General features: G+C 41.6%; 1 protein-coding gene across 1 annotated transcript in view; it reads left to right on the top strand.

Annotated features, from left to right (window-relative positions):
• The window catches only part of LOC126249301 (Down syndrome cell adhesion molecule-like protein Dscam2), a 1,152,658-nt gene that overhangs the window by 533,701 nt on the left and 596,521 nt on the right, over window positions 1–22,436 (top strand). The window contains exon 4 of the mRNA XM_049950955.1: window positions 15,229–15,364. Coding sequence (XP_049806912.1) covers window positions 15,229–15,364 — 136 coding nt within the window. The remainder of the gene's footprint in view (window positions 1–15,228; window positions 15,365–22,436) is intronic.

Genomic DNA, 22,436 nt, shown 5'->3' on the forward strand with positions numbered 1-22,436 from the left:
AATGTGTAACTCTAGCGCCAAACGAAGCTTTGTCCTGCAGCACGATATAGTATAAAAGACAATATGAGCAGTTACGGTGGTGTTTCTTATTGGGAAAATTAGGATGACTTCAAGTCATACAGGAACTGAAAAAAGGACGAGGATTTTTCTCCTGCATAGCGATGCGTTTCCAAATGACGTACTGCAGGTACTCTCTCTCTCTCACTCACTCTCTCTAAGTTATTTTGTACCACCCAACAGAGAAATACTGCGAACTACAAGCAACCAAACTTTTAATATCCATACCTCTCATTGCAATAGCACTTCGCTATCGTGTCCTGCCAGAGAGCTCGATGTGATTTTACCGTATCTCTCCCTTCCAATATATGAAAAAAAATACAGTATGCGTTTCTCCATCCATCTAGAATATGTGGTTTTCACATTAAATATACACATATTGGTTCAGTGCAGCAGGTGGCGAGTGATCAAAGTCGCTCCCGCAGACCTGCGTAAAGTTTCTTTGCTGGTACTGGACGAAGACCATATCCCACAGACTATCATTTGCAATATCACAGAAAGCAGGGCATCACATGGTGTAAGTTAAGCTTCTCCCATAACACACAGGATGGTTGAAATAAAAGACAGAGGTGATGGTTGTCATTGACAAAAATGTGGAAGACATCGCTGCCTACGGAAACTGGAAGAGTCTGCAGCATTGAGGAGCGCCTCCAAACATCTCTCCAAAGGTGACGATCTCTACATTTACACTCATGTCTCACAGTGACGGGGTAGCAGAGGTCTCGGTGTTCCGTTCTCAAAGAGACCAAGAGTATTGATTCCTAATATTGGCGGGGTACATCGCACCCAGGTATACGATTACTGTTTTAGTGTCCTAGGTGGCGGTCATCATGACACCAAAATCTTTGGACACGGTGTCTTTCATTTTTATGGATTACAGTGCATAACCACATGTGGAACAGGGGGTTATTCTGTAAGACTTAAACCCATAGAGCACAGATAGTACGGATCATCAGTTGTCATTTGCACTGGTGTAGATGTGGAATTATTTTTATACACCAAGGCGAGCATCTACGTGCCCTCATCGGTTCCCATTTTTGTCGTGTTTACCTCAGTTTTACGTCTTCCATCAATTTTCTTAAATTTACCAATTTTTTCGTAATTTAAACCAATTTTTCCCAATTACTCGAGTTCCAAAGCATCACCCTCGATGACTTGTCACATCAACAAAACGACTAATCTCATCGATCTCGTGATGCTATCAGCCAATGACATTGCAGCATGGTTCTCAGCTTCTGTATCATTGCTAAACCATCAACCACCATTACCTTGCAAGGGTCATATTCAAGTGGACACATAAAGAACCCTATTACACTGCCTACACAACGCAAATAGTGTTTCTTAGTGTAGGAAATAGCCATCGGCAGAGAGGAAGTGCTAAAATTACGTTCCTTAGCCGAAACAATTTGTAAATTCAGTAAGATTTTATTACGATTAGCCATCTCTCCCTATGTGCGTGGAAGTCACAAAGTACTCTCACATTCGTAGATCCTGAGCAAAACTCTAGATGACCTCTCTATGCATGTCGCAATATTCCTCTGTCTTTAAACAACCCTCCCAGCAACACGGTTGCAGCTTTAATTTGGTACTGACAAGAAGTAGGAGTGCACTATACCAGCTACATTCGACGTCTCGTTAAGGAACAGAATGAGATTACTTCTATATAATCAATACACTTCAATATTTTATTATTGGAAAGAGTATAACACGTGTTTTAAACTTGCACAACCGACTGCCACATGTGATATAGTGCGGTATTCTCATTCCAGTACCAAAACCATCGTCCTGCGAAGACTATTGTGTACCAATCTCACTCACATAATCCATCCAATTACACACGTTCTCTCTGGACGCATGCATGCCTTGGAGTTAGCACTCCTTATTGGTGGATAGTAGAACGACCCTAATACAGCTGAGAGTGATGCGGTGATGTAACACACGATTAATATGAAGAAGAAAAAACGTATGGTGTATGCATGATGTAGCTCCAGATGGAAGGAGTTTGAAACATTTTACGTATTTCACCTGTGCTACCAGTTGTGTAGTATTGTTGTAGTGCTTGGATGCGTCACCATACAGGTAATGGAAAGAGAGAAATGATTGTAGAACATGAACACACACTCCTAACACGATATGGTTCTGCACTTAAACATGCTATAACGTTAAAGCAGTGTGATTTTCAGTATATCAGTCACGTGGAATGAAACATTGTTAATACTCTAACGCACCAAAAACGAGATGCGTGAGAGAGGGTGAGAGAGAGAGAGAGAGAGAGAGAGAGAGAGAGAGAGAGAGAGACAGACAGACAGACGAATAGAGCTAGAGAGAGAGAGAGAGAGAGAGAGAGAGAGAGATGTTTTGGTGACAGACATGAATGCATCCTGACAGATGCAGATCTCCTTCAGACTGCAGGGCCGGTATGACTTGTAGTTTGGAAACGCACCGCAAGTCAGCAGCAAATTTCTCGTCCTTCTTCCAGTTCCCATATGATGTGAAGTATCCCTAATATTTCCGGTAAGAAACGCTACCATAACTGCAGGTACTGTCATTTGTATTACCTCGTGTTGAAGGGGAGAGCTTCGTTTGACGCTGGCCTAAGACATTGTACACAGTTGGCGGAGCTACGACTGCATGTACCCATTTCTACCGAGTGGTCAAAACACGGCCCTGTCGCATTAGATCAGCTCACCCTGTTTTCCCACGGGATGCAGAAGGTGGCTGATACAGCGCTCTGCAACGTTCGCTCAGTTCCGGCTTAAACTGGAACGATCGCATGGTCAAAGCTGCATGGAGCACGTGGCGGACACTGAGCAACAGTTACAAGACGCAAACAGACTGTCTGAAACAAAGTTGGAAATTTGCTGTATGGGGTCCTTGACAGATTGGTTCGAAAAAGGTGACTCTTTTCAAGATATCAGAGTGCCACGAATATGTTTCACCAATGGCTGTAATCATTAAAAGATCTCTCCATAGGATCCAACGTAAGTATATGGTTGATGGAGAGACTGGATTCCACATGGAAGACAGCGTTTCCACTAGAATGTGTGGCACTATAGATTTGAAGAGCCAGTGTACTGGCCACAGCATTTTGTACATTTTTTACGACTTCAACCTAGCATTGCATTTCTTAAGTGATTCTTACTGTATGTGACCATTCTCAATCAACCATCATCGTCCCTCACCTGTAACCCCGTGGATATATTACAGAATCGCTATTACACTGCCTAAATGGCATCAAAATAGAATGCATTACAAATACTGTTTGTTAGCATGAGCAGTATCTAGCAGCGGCATGAAGAAGTTGCAAATATCGGCTTAATACCACTTTCTTTAGCCGAATAATTTTCTAAATTTGGTGAGAAGGGTGATTTTATGAAGAACTTAGCACCGCTTGCGACGTGCCTCATACTTTCAGTCTGTTAATACACACCACAGCGATCACCATATGTATTCAGTGTCGCGTTATTTGTGTGAAGGACCACTTCACTCGAAAGTAGTACCATACCTCGATTTATAAAGCATATATAGATTTTAACATGGATATCGCTAGCGATAATTGTGTGTGCCTGCAGAAATATGACCGCTTTTACCCAGGATGATAGTAACATAGTCATTGCGATCATGTTTTTAATGGCTGGTTGCTTTTAGGACGATTACGTCTCTCTTCCTAAGACACAATGGTATCACTCGCAAGAAAAACAAATTGAGCATATCCATCCATTCCGGAATTTTCTGTCTATATCGTTTGGTGCTACGAGAATTCAGTTGTTAACGATTTTTTACACTTCATAGGGGATGTGTGATAGAATCGCTGTGATCAGCAGGTTTTAAAGAATGTGTTGGGATGTAAACTTAACGCAATCAGTGTTCTGACATGTGTAAATTAGAGGCCGTCAGCTGTCGCCGTAATCCCCTCTCGTTCTCGTAAGCGGGACTGAGCAGCGAGAATGCTGCCTGCGAGATTATCGTGTTCCGAGAGCGCGGTCTCGATAATGAGGCGACCCGACACTCTCGGCTGGCCACCTGCAGCGCCGCCGGTCGTAGGGGGCCGTTCAGAACGCGGGTCGTACTGCGTACGGCTATCCGAGTTACAAGTATAGTAGTAAGGAACATGCACGTGTGACATGTCACAGTTGTGCTGGTATGTACGAATGCATTTTGGGAGATTTAAGACACATTTCAGTGGAATGAATCAAAACTGAGACATTCGAACAAATCCGGTCCACGTAATTATAAATGTAAAGCTGCCAAAGTTTCCTGTAAAAGTGCTATCAGTGGTGGCATCCTGGTTGCTCACAAACTGTCATGTAACGGCGACAAGGGAAATCGTGATACCTTATGACAAAGCAAGAGATGATGACTGTAAATTATTTTCTACATGATGACACGATTATCGTGGGGTCTAAGCTAAGCATTCACACGAAGTCATTTCTTGCAGTAGCAAGGAAAACCAGCCACCCACTTTCCTGCCTACCGTAGGTATTAATGTTGAATTTTGTGTGTGCGCGTTTTGTACTTACGGTTGTTTTTAAAGTGACGTCTCATTTTACAAATGTTTCCTATTTCGTGTGTAACTGCGCATATGCAAGATTTCCATTCGCGGAATTAGTTTTGAAGTTTATTGCCTTTATACTTGTGTTTAGTTCTTCCTCTTTATTTAGCTACAGATTTATTACCCCACTGTTTCTTCACTCTTTGAAGACATAATACGGTTCATTGTATTTATTACGACCACCGTTAGCATTATGGCAAGGTTGTTAACATATCATCTGTTTCAGAGTTAATTTTGTAACGTTTGCTATCAAAGCTAACTGTGTAACTTTTGTGTTTTATTTTTATTTTGTTGTAGGCCCTAGTTCTATAAAAGATATTTCACTTTTGCAACAATGCTGTACGAGTAGAATGTTCGAGAAGGCAGGTGGTTTAGACTTACGAATAGTGTTTCGCAGGCTCTGTAGCTACATACTTGGAACGCTTGAAGGAAACGACCACCTTTTGAGGTGTTCCCCTTTTCAGGTCTTAATGTATTAATCACTGTACGTAACTACCGTTTGTTATCGTTTGATACCGTTCTAATAACCATCACCACCTTGCAATTTTATTTTTATATGCTGTTTTTTCTGACTAAAAATATACAAATCACAGAAACAGACATAAGAAAAACTACAAAAAGCCGGATCCACCTGTTTCTAAACCGGAAAGAACCTTAAGATTACGATGCTTGAACTCAACAAACAGAAATGCGTTATGGAATGATGTTCTGAGGTAACTCATCTCTTAGAAAGGAAGTACTGATTGCACAAAAGAGAGCAGTAAAAATAATGTGCGATGTTCACTCACGGAAATCATGTAGGCACAATAATCTTCAAGGAAGTTGGCATTTTAACTGCGCCGTCAAAATACATATATTTGCTAATGACATTGGTCATAAACAGCCCATCACAGTTTGAGAAGAACAGTGATGTCCATAGGGAGAACACTAGAGGGAAAAAAGATCTTAGCCATTATTAAAGCTGTCAGTGTCTCAGAAAGGAGTTCAACATGCAGCAACAAACATCTTTGATTACTTGCCCAATAACATAAAATGTCTGGCAGGTAGCAAAGTAAGTTTTAAATCGAACTTAAAAATTAAAATGTCTGGCAAGTAGCAAAGTGAGTTTTAAATCGAACTTAAACTCCTGGCAAACTCCTTCTGTTCCATTGATGAATGTCTATTGAAAATGTGGTAGCCAGAGAAATAAAAGACGCTCTTTCCACATCATTTAAATAAAAGAATCATTCAAATGATCTATCGAACATTTAACTAACTAACTGACCAACCAACTAAAGACTGTTGTACCGACAGCACCCAAAAGAAAAACGATTTAAAGCAGCAGCTGAGGATTTGATCCACCTGCTAAACAGTACGTTGAAATTATTCTGTTATTTAGTGAAGAAGTCGAGTCTTATACACAACCAATTTTGTTCTACTCAAGCTGTGTAAACGACCGTAGTACACTATAATAAATTCATTTAATTAAAAGAAAGTGTACAAGTCAAAACTAATACTGTACAATATAGTTCCGGAAATTAATCTGAAACCTTAATTCAGCAATCCGATTTCTGAAGATATTGCACTGTAGTTGAATCTGTTCTTCTGTTAGTACCATAGTTATACAACAATTTACATTACTTAGTATGAAGTATGTAATATCCACTGCATAATTGTGCAGTCATTACTTATCACTTCTCAATATTACGAGTATATTTGATTACGTATACACCTCATAAAACCAGTTGTCAGTTGCCCTTGCTTCTGTCCTTCAAATTTAGCTTATTTGGTTCTCTTATTGTTATGGATGATGAGAATATCATTAACGCGATCGGAATCTAGACAACTTCTTTTCTGAGTCAGTACCATCCCTGCCTTACTAAAATTTCTTTCACTCGAGGCACTACTGACAACTATACAGAAAACCTCTTCGCTGAGTTTCGACAGGGCACACGAATTTGCTTTCCACCATGAAAGAAGGTGTGTGAACTCATCGTTTGGACCCTCCATGTTCATATATTTCTCAACCTCATCTTTCGATTTTGAGGTGGATGTTCGCCAATTTTGAGACTTTTTTGTGGGAGAAGGCATGACATCGTTGGTTACATTAGTATCAATAACGTTATTTAATATTTCCCTCACATCTTGATGATTTTTTCCTCTTCTTTCTTCGGAAAAAACTAATAGTTCCTTGAAACAGGGATGCAAGAACGTTGCCACGTGTTGAATGTCATGCAGTTCATTTAGAACTTTCTGTTAGAAACAGTTCTGCCCTTTCCTTTAGCTTACACATATGGCCGGCCATATTAAATGGTCGGAGTTTTGTTGCACACATTAAAACATATTTGGCCGTAATAGATATTTCAAGATTTTAAACATGACTGAAACAGCAACTGTTGAAATTTTTCATGGTAAATGATAACAGCCAAACAGTTGCAGGATAAAGATTTATTAAAATTATGAAGGTATATTAGGTATACCGAAATCGTGGTCAAGAATTTTAATAAATCTTTATCTTGCAACTGTTTGGCTGTTATCATTTACCGTGAAGAATTTCAACAGTTGCTGTTTCAGCCATGTTTAAAATCTTGAAATATGTACCTGCCCTGGTTTCAAAGGCTGTTTCGAAATACATGGACATCTCATTTAAAATCCTGAAAACAGGTGTATTTTACTTCTGATGAAGGTATATTTAGATATACCGAAACCGTAGTCAAGAATTTTAATAAATCTTTATCCTGCAACCGTTTGGCTGTTATCATTTACCGTGAATAATGGATACTTTATCAGCTCTGGCAGCTACAAAGCATGACAAGTGTCGATTATCATTACATTTATGTCTGTTCATTCCGGTTGTGCTTCCTTTGTAAGCAAGCAATGCTCCACAGTTTCCATTTTGGCACTGAACGTAACCAACTGGAAGATGTGTGTCTCTTTCAACAAGCACCTGAAACAGTTGTAATAGTCACCTTCATGTATGTTTCACGAAGACAATTTTTCGTTTCGTTTCGTTTACGTACACATCAAACGTATCAATACATTAAAAAATGCTGCACAAACGAAGCGATTCGATTATCAGATACTATCACGTCTCGAATTCGGAAGCTCTCTTCTGTAATTATTTAGTAATAATTGAAGGGCTTTCCAAAAATTTTTCCCAACTGGAACTGCCACTCCTTACTCCCACTTTATTTATCAGAATGTCCGTCCCATCAGCAAGTTTCTTCAACACAACACCTTTTGTGTTGGTAGTCATTGCACTGGTCCCAGTTCAGCAACCACTCATGCTGAGTTTAGTGCCGTGACAATTTACTGCCTACCGCTACGTTGCGATAATGCGAGTCTCTCGGCCAGCTCGCGCTCTCGCAGTCTCGGACCGGCACGTGTCCTATTCGACAATCCTCGTCTAAGCTCAGTTTCGTAGCGTGACGTCCGTCATCTCCACCTCACGCGCCTGTACCAGCGATAATGAGCGGCGTACTCAGCGAGAAGCTAGCGAGACTGAGCAGCTTTTTGACGTGCTCTAGTGTAAATAAAATGACTATACCCAGTCGTAAGGGAGGTTTGGATTTGACATTGGACGTTGGAAGTTTTAATGCATTAAAAATGGCTCTGAGCACTATGGGACTCAACTGCTGAGGTCATTAGTCCCCTAGAACTTAGAACTAGTTAAACCTAACTAACCTAAGGACATCACAAACATCCATGCGCGAGGCAGGATTCGAACCTGCGACCGTAGCGGTCTTGCGGTTCCAGACTGCAGCGCCTTTAACCGCACGGCCACTTCGACCGGCTTAATGCATTAATAGCCGAATAGGTATGAGAGCTTTTACATTGAAAATTATGATCAGTCATAAGGAGCATATAGATACTAATATTTCCAGAGCCACAATCGTCAGGAGGAGCTATTTCAGATACATTACTGATTGATTAATGTCACCAGATTTTGCGCTAGGATCGTAATATTTAATTATAATTACACTGGTGAAGATGCAGCTGTTTTCCTAGCGTGGCTGTGCCTTGAATTCGGGTGTGTGCCGGAGGTATCCGGCAGGCGGAACAAATGGGCATTTCCGGCATAAGGTGCGAGACTCCTGAACCGGTCTGGTGGGGAGTGGGGATGCAGCGTACTTTATGATGTCGATGAGAAGCGAACTAATACTCCATGTGCACTGGGCTGCCTTCTCAATCATGTGTGCTGCATGTATTCTCCGTGGAAAACTGAGCGATTCAATATCGATCGTTGACAAGTGTTGGTACTGGAGGTATTGGTATCCAGAAAGAGATATTCACTCTATAGCGGAGTGTGCGCTGGTATGACACTTCCTGGCAGATTAAAACTGTGTGCCGGACAGAGACTCGAACTCGGCACTCGAATTCCTACCACTCAGTTCACCCCCTCCTGCACTCTCCATGGTCCAGGTGGTGCACTCTAACAGACACAGACATCTGCGACTCCGGCTGTGGTCATGGTAGCAATTTTCTGCACCTCTGAGTGTTGGCGCTGGTGGTGTACGAGGGGACAGGAGTGGTGAGTGTGGACATCTAGGAGCTGAGTGGGCTGTATGTACGAATGTTTCCAGCGATCTCAGACATCTTGCCATGGTAACTACTTGGCTCCTGGTTTCGTGCTACTCAACACTTTGCAGTGCATCCTGTCTTGCAGTGGTATTTGTTGTTGTTACAGTCCTGTGAAACGGTAGACCCTGTCTACCTCCTTCTGCGTTCAGGTGTAGCTGATGGAACAAACTTAGGATTTCTGTAGTGGTTTATAAAAGGCATTTAGCAGACCTTTACTGGTCGGGAATTCCACAACTGTGACAGTACGAATTCGTGACGAAGTTGGGAAGTTCAACTATGATTTTATCGCATCCAGTCAAGAGATGAAATCCCTGATTGTTCAAATAAGAGTTTCCAATAGTGTTACAGGGAGCACACACATCATTCGAACCCCTCCACAGATTGTTTAACGACATAGCATGCAACTGAGCTGGTATTTGAAATTCTCAGATACCTCCAACGTAATGGACTTTCCACCAAATGACGTAACTGTGCCAATATCCACAAACAGGAAGCAAGAGGAAAGAGATCTAGAATGGTTTGGAATCTAGGTGGTTGCAGGACTGAATCACGCCAAATATACCAGTCCTACTATCCACCCACAGCATTCAAGGAAAAACTACACAGACACAAAGGGTGTCAATTTAATTAATTATTAGTCGTTCTTTCTCATAAAGTGACGAAAAATCTGAAAGACATCCACAATCTCTCGTTTTTGGAATGGCTGAGGATTTCCTGGGTATCTGCTGCTTAGTTCAGAACAAAGGAGAGGTTAATAGGCTCAAGTCAGACACTACTTACTTCTTCTCAAAAGTCTTTGTTTCATCCGCTACAGGTTTCCATAGTAATAGAAGTGTGAGAACAAAGGTATATATCGACTACCAGCGACAGCCATGGGGGGGGGGGGGGGGGTGAGGGCGTGGGAAGGGGATAGAATGGAAGAGGGGTGGGAGGACATCTTGGTCTGTGTGTGTTTGCACACGTTGGTTCACACAAACAGGAAGAAACCACTTCAGACAGGGAGACAGAGACTTACAGAGGAAGAGAGACAGGCAGGACGTGAGTCTGGTAACAAATTTCAAAGGGATGCCTCTACCAGATACTGTTTTTGCAGAGGATTAGTGTGGTCCAGTGGCTGCAGTGATCCGTGACCAGTGGCGTGTGGAGTGGGGTGCAATTAAGCTAACAATCAGGGACATGCATCCCGTCAGAGTCTCGAGGTCTCCCTCAGGCATGGATGTGTGTGTGGTCCATAGCGTAAGTTAGTTTAAGTTAGATTAAGTAGTGTGTAGGCTTAGAGACCGATGACCTCAGCAGTTTTGTCCCATAAGACCTTACCACAAATTTCGAATTTCAGGGACATGATGGTGAGGATTTTTTTTTCCAGGTGACAGTTCAGTTACTTGTGGTGAGTGTTTCTTAATGGTATTACTTGCGCAGCTGGAATGAAAGTGTCATAATGGTTTAAATATTCCATACTGCCTTGTCATCCACAAACCGCTTAAATAAACAGTATTACATACACTGCAGTCAATTTCCCAATAAATTCTTTAAACAAATAAAGAAACTATATCTCATACACTGTCTTGCATCTAAGAAATTGTTTGAAGTAACAATATTTCACAAATTGCCCTGTCTATTAGCAATTTTTTAAACAATATCCCATTCACTGCATTCGATTTCCTGCCAAATAGCCAATCAATCAATGTTTCCAGAAGAGTGCAGGATCCAGCAAGGAAAACAGTCCCACACAAAAAGTTATCAATGTAATTAAGTAGTCAATAAAATTGATAGAGTAGAATGAGCTATTTGAATAACTCAGGCCTGAAAGTGCTTGTGTCAGCCAGAGGGAGGGGGAAGGTTTGGAGGTTTCCTGCAGGTTTGGGGGAGGAGGAATGTGAGGGAGGACGGGTAGGGGCTTCTTAGAAGGATAGATTATTTCCAGGGGGCTATAAATCAACCCCCAGGGAGTCATAAACCAATTAACACAACGAGAGGTTAAGGGGAGGGTGAGGAGTTAGAAGGAAAACCATGTAGTAAAACAATTGTTTATGGTCAGAAATCAAACAGCTGCCACAATTTAATTGATTTTCATATCAATTTCATATAAAGTGGCGTAGAAGAACAATAGGATAAGGGCTGACATGAAGCAGAACAGTAGGTTAAGGCATGATGTCATCATTGCCCCTCAATGTATACTTGTCGCTGATGTAGGCAACCCACTATGTGGGGTGACTCGCCATCACCATACTACTCCCATAACTCCTGGTTGGTCAGTCTCTTTCATTAATTTCTTCACATCTCGTCTGAACGAGCCAAACCTCTCAGTTTCTGATCATTTAATCTATTTCGTTTTTATTTTAAACGTCTAGCTCTGTAGGACCAAATTGAGCAGCAACTCTCTAAGGCCATAGCACGTGTGAGTACATGAAATTACAACATAAAAGTAGTAACAGATAAAATAAAATGTTTATAAACCCAAAAAATGTAAACCCACACATTTTCCACTGTTGGAATAGTAAATGCTCATTAAGAAATAGGGTTACACTCTACCAAAACTGTGGTGTCATAGTTTTGGTACACTACATAAATGATGTAGTAAATAGTGGGACTACTGGTAGTTGGGTGTAGAACTGTTAGAGAAAGTAATGTAAATCTTTGGCTGCTTGTCTTGCAAATAAATAGAACTGCACATCATTCAGCGTTAGTCCATTGTGTATTTTTACATCCGTACATAATATAAATTGCATTTTATAAGTGATAAAAATTTTGGCGATCGTTTGACTTCTGCTCTTTTATATAACCAAAGCAATTACTTTAGATACAAGTACAGTTTACATGCACAAAAATAAAAAATACATATAATTGTGTTGTTATTTTGTGCTCAGTAAAACTACTCACAGTAATTCTCGTTTCACCAGCTGTAGTAGGCGGTTTAATACAGAGTGGAGCAGAGGAAACGCATTTTTTTGAACCGTTAGTACGCGGCGATGAGAGGGGGTATTGACCTTCAATGAATGTTGGCAGACTGCCCATACAGTGCAGTTTCAGTCGCTATGGAGCGTTGGTGCGTAGAGCATCGTGTGTTCTTTGTCGAGCAGTACTTTAGAACTATGATTCCGTAGTCACAGTGCAACGTCTTTTCCGTCAAAATTTTAGAGTAGGACGTCGAGGTGCAGTGCCTGATCGAAATATTGTACTCTGGTGGGTTGCAGCGTTTAGAGGTACTGGATCTGTGATGAAAAAGAAACCACCTGGTCTTCCCTGTTCACTTCGTACTCCGGAAAATGTAGACAGAGTGAGAAACGATCGGCTAGACAACAGGCTGTAGCGCTGGATATGTCACGCCGTTCGCTTCACCGCATCTTACATGATGATCTTAAGTCTCACCCGTACAAGATAATGATCGTCCAGACGCTTAGTGAAGGGTATTTTGTGCAGCGCAGAGAGTTTTGTCGCGTAATTGACGAAATTTTTACGGGAAATGCAGAATTCCATTCGTCAGGAAATTGAAGCCGTGCGGAATGAAATGTTGGAGAGAGCCATGCGTAACTTTCGGGAGAGGATCTAAATTTGTATCCAGCATGAAGGACGTCATCTCCACGACATTATGTTTCGAACCTAATTAAAGTATGTATATTTCAAAACTGCATTAAAAAATCTATCACTTAATGCTTGTTTTTATTATTTTTATCAAGCCGTGTCCCAGTCATTCAATGGGGAAAATATGCGTTTCCTCTGCTCCACGCTGTATTACATCATTTCATTAAAAAAATCTCTAGTCCGTTGAACATCGCGGTAGATATGGAAGTTTAGCATCGCAATCATATGGCGAAATACCCTCCTTTTTGCGTAATGACATTTGCCAAAATCTTGTTTCAGTATCTGAAATCGTTTACGAGATGTAACGAATTTGAGAATATTTCCTTCAGGCTTTATCACTGGCATGCGAGTTCGGGATGAAGCGCTTTACATACAATTAATTTTTTCGAGACTGATGACAGGTAGCAATATCTTTAAGAACTTAAATAAAAATTCAAAATGTTAGCTACATTTCATATACTGCAACATATGACCTAACATGCACCAAATGCAAATTCATAGCAACCACGAACTGTCGTAATCAGCGTAAAATAAGTGTAGCTAACGCGGTTTCCAATGACCATTTAAAAGTACACTAAAGGATTCCATAAAAAAGAAAAAACAGACGATACAAACAAGCTCTTTCATTCGCCTTCAAAATACTCTGCGTTGGTAACAGTACGCTTTCGGGAACACTTTTAAGTTCACGGAAATTGTCAGTGAAACTCCCTTTATCCGACAATCGATGTATAACACACTTGTATATGTCCATCGAAATGTGACTGCAGATTGTAAACGTTGTCTACGATATTCGTCGTCGACCAGCTTGCGACAAATCACATCGTCTGCGATTGCTGAAGACACGAATCTCAGTTCTCCTAAAAGTTTCTTTCCGTGTTGCTTTCTACTCATCAGTCAGTTTCTCTTACACCAGCAAGAGACTAATCTACAATCACGAGTAGCTGGTGAAAAGATAACTGCTATGCTGTAGAGATATCGCTTCTCTCGCCACGGTGAGAGTGTCATTGTTGGCACCTTGGAAGACGAAGGTGTCGGGAGAATAAATCGTTCGTACTACTCAACCACGATATTATTCCACTCGGTCGCTATCGGAAACATGCGATGACGTTACAGTAACTAACTATAGTGGTGATTACGGAAAATGCACGGCACTCTCAGTGCTTTCAGGTCAGTTGTGCACATGCTATCAACACCAATTACGGTGGTCGAGTAACAAAAGAACGGGACGCGTTCGGTCACCAAGAATGTTGAAGCAAACAGTCTGGTTCGCTTCACAGTAACGTGAATGAGTGATCCAAATGTATGATACGATAAACACCCTCAAAACTTTACAGAACTACGACAGATCCGAACTACACCTTCCACTCACTGCGGATTAAATGCTCGTTAGGCCATCGATGCACTCGACGGAATGCACCATTCGAAAAGCGGCAAACCGCGACTCGCTGGACGACACTACACGCCTACAGTCAGTTTCTGTGTTGCTTGGCCCATTGAAACCGTATTGTTTTATATGCCTCAGAGAGAAAAGGACTTTTTTGGGGCACCCTACTCCAAATGTCCATTGCATGCAGTTCCCGTTGTGATGTTCGCTCGAAAGCTGATTAATTCGCTGACGGTAGCAATTCCGATCGGGTTTAGAAAGCAACTGTCACCATAAAGCGTGACCCTCGCTTCTGGTCCCCTATCGCTTAGGATCTTTCACGACCACTGATCTTACGCTGTGTTATTTTCATCTGAATTATGCATCATTCGTTGTGGATACGTTGGACAGTTCTCGTTGGTACACCAATAAGTCCAGTAGCCTCATTCACGGGGTGGTCATGGACACGTCCAAACAAGATAGCTTCCTTTTGCCATTCCGTCACGTCTCCACGTTGACCCATACTACAATGCTGATTTCACGGAACCGACTGGGTGGCCGAGCGGTTGTAGGCGCTACAGTTTGGAACTGCGCGACCGCTACGGTCGTAGGTTCGAATCCTACCTCAGGCATGGATGTGTGTGGTGTTCTTAGGTTAGTTAGGTTAAAGTAGTTCTAAGTTCTAGGGGGCTGATGACCTTAGAAGTGAAGTCCCATAGTTCTCAGAGCCATTTGAACCATTTGAACAGAACTGACTGAGACATAAACATTACATCAGTGTCATTACTTACGTCAGATTTGGAGTGTCAGATGACATGCTGACACCAGCCAGCAACCCAGTGCGACCAGTATGGTTTTTTAAGGGGCTGACGAATTGTTGGTCTTGTGAGCTATGTTCTTCCCTTAATAACCCGAAATTGAAACATTTCTCCACATTTTATTTCTAACCGTTTGTGGTCTTGCAATTCATATCTATTTAAATTCCTACTGTAGTTATACAATTCCTTAACAAGCCAAGTAACATTAGTGTTCACGCCATTCTTTTTCTTACCTTTTTCATGTGTAGCAGTCTGTGGTAATGGAGAGTAGTAAGTGCGTGTTGTTTGCTTGCCAGGCGGGAGGTACTCGGTATTCTCGTCAGGGGAGCTGCACATCCGCCAGGTGCAGCCGTCCGACGGAGTGCTTGCCTACCGCTGCGAGACGCAACACCTGCTGACGGGCGAGCACCGCCTCAGCGCAGTCGCGGGCAGGTGAGTCGTCTCATTATCCTGCTGCTGTGCGCCTCACTCAGTGACACAATTGCCATTCATGTCGAAATTAATTTTTTTCTGTCTATAGACCGTGGAAAAACGCCGCAATTGCAAGTCACTTGCGACATTCACAGTAAGATTTCGTTTTTATACAAAGATTGTGGGATAATAATGCTGATATATTTATTTTCAGCCTATTGTAATGGAAACTGTGCACAACACAACCACCTGCTGTCACAATACTCAAAACTTCGTTCAACACAAAACTCAATAATTTTGCCTATTCAGTAACTTAGCAAGTTCATATGCACACGCCTGAAACCAAATTATGTAGTAAAGTGAACCAAACAATCTTTAATGTGCTTTTAGGCACCAATGCTGATAATATATAAACTAACAAATTTCTCTGGATGCTCACACAGTGTTTCAGGTCACGTAACATCTACTGTACTTGAGATTCGTAAAGAGGCGGAAAGGCACACGGGTAAAAAATAATTATCGCATTATTTTATTTTACTGATGTTATACAAATATCGTTTTATGTTATTTAGTGCACAAGGTTGTTATATGTTGTCTCATTACTGTAATTTATTTACTCAAAATAGCGAATATTTTAAAATATAAAAGTAACATATACTTACATTAAACATTTAACAAAATACAAATAATAAAATTTTAGGAAGCATCAACTGTTTGAATTATTTACTTTCTTGGATAAAGCAATACATCACCTTAAACTCCGAAGAGCACTCATTTGTCAAACATTAACAACCTAATCCCATGCACCTTCATCTTCTTTTTCATTCATTGTCAGTTCTTGGCATTTTATAGCGTCGGTACGGTGGAGTCTCTATGAACCTGACACTGTCGAAACTTCAAAGAGTGAAAGAAGGCGAAAATAAAGTGACACCTGTTTTAGCTTATATGAAGAAGGTATCTGTTCTTTCGGACATGTTAATGCTAACCGGCCAATGACCTTCCTCTTCTGTGCTGGATGCACACGCATTGCCCAAACTCTTACGGGACTCGGTAAGATTGTCTGCCGCGAGCAATGAGTGTAATGGGCAGGGGCACTACGAATGTAGTGTGTGGATATTAAGTTGGGAATGTGGGTCTCACGGGGAGCGTGCAACGAATAAATCCCTGTAGTCGCACTATCCTCTGTGTCCTCGGTGGCTCAGATGGATAATCTGCAGTAAAAAAACTGAGTGAATGGATCAACGAAGAACTTAAACGGACGTCAATAAATAGAACAAACTCTAATGAACAAAATGATATCAACTAAAAAAAATGCATAGAGCGTCTGCCATGTAAGCAGGAGATCCCGGGTTGGGGCGCACATTTTCAGCAGTCCCCGTTTATGTATATCAACGCCTGTCGATAGCTTAAGGTCTTGATTTAATTATCATTTTATTTTAGCTTAGGTGCCAACACTCAGTAATTTCTGAGAAATTGATTGGACGCGACTTCATCAGTCCGCTCCCTCGTCGTAAAACCAATCGAGTAGCTAACGCAGTGGCTAACAGCCAAGTTTCGTATATTGGCGCCCTGTGTTCAAATCCATTCACACATTTTCCTTTTGTTGTCACGAAAGTATATAACGTCAATACCTTTTGTGACGCCGTGAAATAAAATGGAATAAATGACAAAAGAAATATACATTTCGTATCTCATTAAAAAGAGATTCTATCGTCACAAATCTTATATAATCTTTCATAATTAACATTAATTGTAAACCAAAACATATAAATTCAGGTACTTAAGTTTATGCTTTGATTTTCTCTTTTATGCTTCAAGAGAACAGCCCAATTCTCCAGAGTGATAACTCATGAAAACATTAAGAACATTTAAAATTCGCAGCACCACAATCACCATTCGAAGGCACATAGCCGGCCGCGGTGGTCTAGCGGTTCTAGGCGCTCAGTCCGGAACCGCGCGACTGCTACGGTCGCAGGTTCGAATCCTGCCTCGGGCATGGATGTGTGTGATGTCCTTAGGTTAGTTAGGTTTAAGTAGTTCTAAGTTCTAGGGGACTGATGACCACAGATGTTAAGTCCCATAGTGCTCAGAGCCATTTGAACCATTTTGAAGGCACATATGACACAGCCAGATTTGTTAGTATTAAAGGAGGAAATAAACGCCAACAACATTGCTGAATACATCGCGACCTGGAGATGCGTGTATTTTAATGGAATTTCTTCTTTTTGTGAAAACCTTTCGCTGTGCGATGAAGGTAGGGCAATTCGGTAGCCTAATCGGCGAATGTAACTCTTCACCCGGGGTAGAAGTATACGTCGTAGCGTTGACAGAACGGCATAACTCTGGTGGAATTACTTTTAATGAAGACGTCGGTTTTCTGATGATATCGACGAACAGGCCATCGAATAAGAAGGGATCCTTTCGCCCAACTCACGAATCAATAACGTACAGAAATCGTTAAATTTTTATGTAGAGTCACAAAACACTATCCAGAAGCTGATGACAGGTTTCTTTTCTGAACTTTCCAGGGTTGGTGGCTCTTGCGTACATATTCTGATTTCTTACAGTCAATGGGTTTTCGTCCTGTTGGAATCAAGGACCAAATGTACCACTGACTTTTTGGAGACAAACAAAATCTTCCGGAAAGAGTCAGTCCGTAAAAGCAAAAACGCTCGATATTTTGAGAAATGCTCCGATATTGTCTCCAGATCGCGGGGTACTTAACTACGTTAACGAGTGTTATTTCTCCTAATAATTTTCACAGTAAGAAGTATGGCTTTGGCGTGTGTATCTCCATATGATAGTCGTGTTGCTCATAATTTTTATGCGTCAAATGTTTTCATGATACACATCGCACCGAGAAATTCGCTGGTTCTCCGTAAGTATAAAGGTAAAAAATCAAAAGAAAAACTGAAATGCTAGAATTTGCATGTTTTGATTTTCAGTTACTGTTAATTGTAAAAGATTATATAAGGCTTGCGATGGTAAAATCTGTTCTTAATAGCCTAAAAATATTGAGGGCTCATAAATCAGCGCAAAAAAAAAAAATAAACATACCGATCTAGCTGAACAAGGGTTGCTATAGACTGAGGCGACAAAACTGGATAGCGAGATTCACATATGCAGATGGAGGTAGTATTGCGTACAAAGGGTATAAAAATGCATTACATTGGCGTAGTTGTCATTTGTACTCGGCTAATTCATGAGGAAAGGTGTCCAGCGTCATTATGACTGTACCACGGGAATAAACAGAGTTTTAGCGCGGAATGTCAGTTGGTGTTAGACGCATGGGACATTCCATTTCGTAAATCGTCAGGAAATTCAATATTCTAAGATCCACACGTCAAGAGTGTGTCGAGAATACCAGATTTCAGGCATTACCTCTCACCACGAACAACACAGTGGCCGACAGCCTTCACGTAACGTCCCAAATCAGCGGCGTTTACTTAGAGATGTCAGTGCTAACAGACAAGGAACCCTTTGTGAAACAAGTGCAGAAATCAATGTGGGACGTACAACAAACGTACCCGTTAGGACTTTGCGGCGAAATTTGGTGTTAATTTGCTATAGCAGCAGACAACCGACGTGAGAGCCTCTGCTAACAACACGAAATTGCCTGTAGTGCCTTTCCTGGGCTTGTGACCTTATCGATTGGACCCCAGACGACTGGAAAACCGTGGCCTGGTCAGATGAGTCCCAGTTTCAGTTGGTAAGACCTAATGGTTGGTTTCCAGTGTGGCGCAGGCCCCTCGAAGCCATGGCCCCTTGTTGTCAGCAGTGGCATTGTGCAAGCTAGTGGTGGCTCCATAATGGTGTGGGCTGCGGTTCTGATCCAACAGAACCGACCACTGATTGGAAATGGTTATGATCGGCTATTTGGTGACTGTCTGCAGCCATTCAGGGACTTCATGCACCTAAACATCGATGGTATTGCTATGGATGACAATGCGGCATATCAAAACAACCTGGACGATTCGAGCGAATTATTTAGCCACCGAGATCGTCCGACGTCAATCCCATCGAACACCTATGGATATAATCGAGAGGTCGGTTCGTGTACAAGATCTTACACCGACGATACTTTCTCAAGTATGGACGGCTATAGACGCAGTGTGGTTCAGTATTTCTGTAGGGGACGTCCAACGACTTGTTCAGTCCATGCTACGTCGAGCTGCTGCACTGCATCAGGCAAGAGGAAGTCCGAAACGATACTAGGTGGCATCACACGTCCTTTCTTAACGCGTGGTTTGCTCTGCTGACAGGAGTTAGCAGTGTACTGTCTGCATTTATGGAAAATTAATGCTATTGTTGAATTAGGTAGTCAACGTAACTAGAAAAACGTTGCAGAGGAATAGAAAATTTTGTTCCAAGTGCCAGCCGGTGTGGCCTTGCGGTTCTAGGCGCTTTAGTCTGGAACCGCGTGACTGCTACGGTCGCAGGTTCGAATCCTGCCTAAGGCATGGATGTGTGTGATGTCCTTAGGTTAGTTAGGTTTAAGTAGTTCTAAATTCTAGGGGACTGATGACCACAGATGTTAAGTCCCATAGTGCTCAGAGCCATTTTTTTCTTCCAAGTGTCTAAGGTGTTTCTCATTTTGGCTGTCAATTGCTTCAGTTCTAAAAGACTACTGGTAATACCTGGAGCTAATCAGACTTAAAAATTAAAAGAAAGCCACACTTTGTATGCTGGGTTCAAAAATGGTTCAAATGGCTCTGAGCACTATGCGACTGAGGTCATCAGTCGCCTAGAACTTAGAACTAATTAAACCTAACTAAACTAAGGACATTACACACATCGATGCCCGAGGCAGGATTCGAACCTGCGACCGTAGCGGTCGCTCGGCTCCAGACTGTAGCGCCTAGAACCGCACGGCCACTCCGGCCGGCTGTATGCTGGGACGAGTTATGTGCAGTTCATAAGCAACTGCAATTCCCCCTGACCATACTTTGTTCAACATAATAACCGACCAGATGCTAACAACCGTAAATGCGATGATTGGTCGGCAGCCATAGCACACGTAAACTGGTTTCGTTATGCTCCTGAAAGTTGGTCCTACTTATGTATGAGGTATCTTATTTCCAGGGCCGGCGCAAGCCCAAGTACCGCCCCATGCGAGCTGCTAAATTACCGCCCCCATCGTTTTTTTTTAATAAAATGTCTGTGGAATTTTATTTAAACTAATCTGTAGGAAATGTCAGGATCAATCGCAATTTTTGTGTTTACTTCTCAGATCTACCTAGGTTTCGGCCATTGATCGGCCATTCTCAAGGCTTTTAATATGTGCTTACATCTAGTGTGCAAGTAGCATTGTGAAACAAAAGTGCCAGTCAGAGTTTACTTGTTGTTCATGCAGGCGGAGACAGGTGTCTCATGGCTCACAAACCAAAACGTCCGACTATCATTCAGATATGGATAGCAAAAACTTTCAAAAATACATCGAAACACAACTTATGCCAGGCGTATTAGCAATGTCTTTATCCCTTGTAACTACTCGCAGCGTATTTACCCATTCGGAATAATTCTAGCCATTGTAGGTGTTGGACATGTTTGACTGTAGTAATGTTTAACAATTTTTCCCATAATGCGGGAAGAATAAAACACTCGGATACTGCCATTCAAGGGCTTAGCAAAATTGCTTCAAGCTTAACATGTAACCGCAGTATCGAACATTGCATTCGAATTTCCAAATTAGTTATCGTCTTCTGCAAAATTAGTTAATAGTAAACGCACGGCGCTTAACATGCTGGCAGCGCTCCACCCATCAGAATACTGGCGTGTACGCCAGACTGCCTGCCCCTCTCTGTTCCTCCGGCTTAAACACGACGGTGCTGCCGCAGTGGCGAGGAAGAAATTAGTCCTCCTCCCTCCCCTTGTTCAACAGGAGCGGCCGGCAGGTAGTCGAGGCGCCATGCCGCTTTCTCCGAGGTTTGTTTTCGAATTCCCCTAAAAAAAAGGGGGTGGGTGGCAGATTTGCCGCCCCTCGGAAAGTGCCGCCCCGTGTGGCCACACGTTTCGCACGTGCCTTGCGCTTGCCCTGCTTATTTCTGTGTTACGGTAAATGAAACTTTAAGATATTCTAATGTATTAACAGCCATCAACATTTTTCGTAAACATATTTCTGCTATGCAGTTATTAGTTAAAAAATTATTTACAGTCGCAGTCTCTGTTCTGTTGTGCTCTGATTATCGCGCTGTGAATACGCAGTGTGAAAATGGCTGTAGCTGCTTCCTCCTCGGTAGTGAAACACACGAGTTGAACACCATTGAAGCGTGGCGAGAAGCAGGTTGTTCTTAATGTTTTTGACAAGTTTACAGAAAAAATATCAGTTCTCAATTTTCCCAAGGAATTGTATTTAGTAAAGTTAAGGTTTTTTTTTTAATACCGGCTGCATACCTGAACCGGTAGAGTTGGGTAATTCACTATAATTCATAGCTCAAGGGTTCAAATCCCGCCTTGGTCGCCCTTTTTCCGTTTAGTTTGGAATGACTACATCTTTAATTGTATAATTCAACAAATATACTCTAATCAACAAAATCCCATTATTATTTTAATGTAAAGTGCACGTCTGCTTATTGACATATTGGACGCAAAATTTAAATTTTCATTGCTAATATAATCTATATTTTATATAAGATTGTAAATAAAGGTTGTTTTATTTAAGAACACATCACAAATTAAATTTTAGCACAAAAATGAAAGATCTAATACGTTATATTTTGACTATGTCCATTGTTTTATATCACAGATATGATCTCAGACGAGCGAGAGCGATAAGAGTCGTAGAAGCATTGAAAACAATTTTCACAGCACTGAGCACACTATACAAATGCTGAATTGTTACAGTTACCACTGTATCAATGCAATATGAAACGAACAGAACAAATCTAGAGCCAATTTAAGCGATTTTTCGAGAGAAATAACAAGACATTTAAACTGCCAGACGCATTGGAACTAATACACGAACTTTCGTCACACGTCACTGTCCAACGCTAGCGGGATACAGAACGGCACACCATAAGAGAAGAGAAAAAAATGTGACGCTTGGATGGCTTCGTGGATTCTGTTGTGGATCGACTCGTTATCAGTGTAGAAG

This window comes from Schistocerca nitens, chromosome 3, assembly GCF_023898315.1.
Source record: "Schistocerca nitens isolate TAMUIC-IGC-003100 chromosome 3, iqSchNite1.1, whole genome shotgun sequence".
Lineage (NCBI taxonomy): Eukaryota > Metazoa > Arthropoda > Insecta > Orthoptera > Acrididae > Schistocerca > Schistocerca nitens.